The sequence below is a fragment of the Numida meleagris genome, unplaced genomic scaffold (assembly GCF_002078875.1).
Source record: "Numida meleagris isolate 19003 breed g44 Domestic line unplaced genomic scaffold, NumMel1.0 unplaced_Scaffold479, whole genome shotgun sequence".
Taxonomy (NCBI): Eukaryota; Metazoa; Chordata; class Aves; order Galliformes; family Numididae; genus Numida; species Numida meleagris.
In genome coordinates, this window is record NW_018364695.1 from 10,859 (window position 1) to 13,524 (window position 2,666).

The window sequence follows — 2,666 nt, forward strand, 5'->3', positions numbered from 1 at the left end:
GGGGGGGGGGGGGGGGGGGGGTACGTGGAAAAGAGGAAAAATATGCGATAAATTGCCCATTTTGGGGGTTTCTGTTAGTCTGTGCGGTGTGGTTTCAGTTTGCGTAGCAGGTATTTGCACATAAATATATAGGAAAAGAGTTTTTCTGTGCATACTTAACGTTTCTTTGTGTGTTCGGGCCGTGAATGTGACACGGGGTTTAATGCGTAACACGAGAGAAAGCGTTCAAATTTGAAGGTTTTGTCAGAACTAACCACGTTTTAAGTGGCGAAAATGTGAATTTCAGTCTATGTGCGTGTAGAAATCAGCAAATGGCCTCGCTCGGCGTTGGTTGTGGAGTGAGAATTGGAGCTCGGTGGTTGCTGAGGGCCTCGCTGGCCGGATTCCTGAGAGCAGGATGAAATTTCAGCTCAGTTCCCAGGGATTTTGGCACAAATCGACCCAAATCTTGACAAACGGGCCCAAATCTCAATGGATTTTGGCAGGAATTGACCTGAATTAGAAAAATGGGTCCAAATTTCAACAGATTCTGGGAGAAATTGACCCATATTTGCCAAACGGGCCCAAATCTCAATGGATTTTGCTAGGAATTGCCCTGAATTGGACAAACGGGCCCAAATCTCAGTGGATTTTGGCAGAAATTGACCCAAATTTGACAAACAGGCCCAACTTTCTGATGGATTTTGGCAGAAATTGCCCCGAATTGGACAAATGGGGCCAAATCTCAAAGGATTTTGGCAGAAATTGACCTGAATTTGACAAATAGGCCCAAATTTCTGATGGATTTTTGCGGAAATTGCCCCGAATCGGATAAATGGGGCCAAATCTCAAAGGATTTTGGTAGAAATTGACCTAAATTTGCCAAATGGGCCCAAATTTCTGATGGATTTTGGCAGAAATTGACCCATATCTGCCAAACGGGCCCAAATCTCCATGGATTTTGGCAGATATTGCCCTGAATTGGACACAGGCCCAAATCTCAGTGGATTTTGGCAGAAATTGGCCCCAATGTCAGTGGATTTTGGCAGAAATTGACCCAAATTTAAGAAATGGGCCCACATTTTTGGTGGATTTTGGCAAAAATTGCTCTGAATTGGACAAACGGGCCCAAATCTCAATGGATTTTGGCAGAAATTGCCCTGAATTGGACAAAGGGTCCCAAATTTGAATGGTTTTTTTTGTAGAAATTGACCCAAATTTCAATGGATTTTGGCAGAAATTGACCCAAATTTGACAAATGGGCCCAAATCTCAATGGATTTGAGTGAACCTGCCCTAGGAGTGCAGTGGGGGCTGCCAGACGTGGGCAGATTTCGGCCGGAATTAACGCAATTAACGCGGCTTGGAGCCCGGCATGAGCGGAACTTGGGAATGCTCAGTGTGGATCTGGGGGGGTCGTTCACCCAGGAAACGGAATGAGGGCGGGTATGGAAGTGGAAGGGGAAAAGCGATGTGGAATTGGGGGGGAAAAGCGTAAAATTGGTTTGATGTGAGGGAGGAGGGGTTGGGAGATCGACGTGGGAGAGCTGGTGAGGAATGGTCGCAAAGGGACGGGAAAAATGGATGCAAAGCTGGGAGGAACTGAGCCACAAAGGGGATGGGGAATTGGCAGGAATGGACCCAAAAAGGGGATGGGGAATTGGGGGAAATGGACCCAAAAAGGGGATGGGGAATCGACAGAAATGGACCCAAAAAGGGGATGGGGAATCGACAGAAATGGACCCAAAAAGGGGATGGGGAATTGGGGGAAATGGACCCAAAAAAGTGATGTGGAATTGGCTCTGATTTTGATGGAGATTTGGACAGAGCCTGCGCTGGGAACCAGGCACCTCTCTGACCCAGATTACGCTGAGTCTGCCCCACACTTTGGGGGAGGCCGCCCCACATTTGGGTCTGAAAACGCCATTTTTGACCCAAACCTGGCACCACCCTTGGCTGCATCTCCCAGAGCCGCCCCATTTTGGTGTAAAACCCACAAATTGGTCACAGCCCATGAGGATTCGCGCCGGTTTCAATGTAACATCACCACCACCTGTTCCCCCCCAAACCCTGCCCCACTGAACGCTCTGCTTCCTTCTCCCCACAGATTACAGCCAGACCGCGACGCAGAGGTACGTCCTGCCCCACATCGCCCCCCAAACCCCCCATCTTTTACCTCCGACCCCCCCAAATCTCCGTGTTTTCCCCCCAAACAGCTACGGGGCGTACCCGGCCCCTCCGACGCAGGGCTACTCGCAGCAGAGCAGCCAACCCTACGGGCAGCAGAGCTACAGCGGGTACAGCCAGCCGGCCGACGGCGCGGCCTACAGCCAGAGCAGCTACAGCTCCTCCTACGGACAGGCGCAGAGCAGTAGGCCCCAAAACTTGCCATTTTTTACCCCAAATCCCACTTTTCCTCAACATAAACCGCTGTAGGCCCCGCCACCCCGCTTCTCTTCCTCTCTGCTCTACATTCAGACCCCAAAATTCTGCTTTCTTACCCCAAGTTCCAACTTTAACTCGGACTAAACCCACTGTAGGCCTCAACACGCTGCTCCTCTTCCTCCCTGCTCTCCATTTAGCCCCCAAAACTCGGCTTTCTTACCCCAAATCTCACCTTCCTTTAACATAAATCCACTGTAGGCCCCGCCACCCTGCTCCTTTTCCTGTTCAGACCCCAAAACTCGG

General features: G+C 50.2%; 1 protein-coding gene across 1 annotated transcript in view; it reads left to right on the top strand.

Annotated features, from left to right (window-relative positions):
• Window positions 1-2,666, top strand: part of FUS (FUS RNA binding protein) — a gene marked incomplete at its 3' end in the record, with an annotated part of 27,441 nt that overhangs the window by 3,075 nt on the left and 21,700 nt on the right. Inside the window, 2 exon segments of the mRNA XM_021383685.1 lie at window positions 2,086-2,110; window positions 2,195-2,349. Of these exon segments, the coding sequence (XP_021239360.1) occupies window positions 2,086-2,110; window positions 2,195-2,349 (180 nt within the window).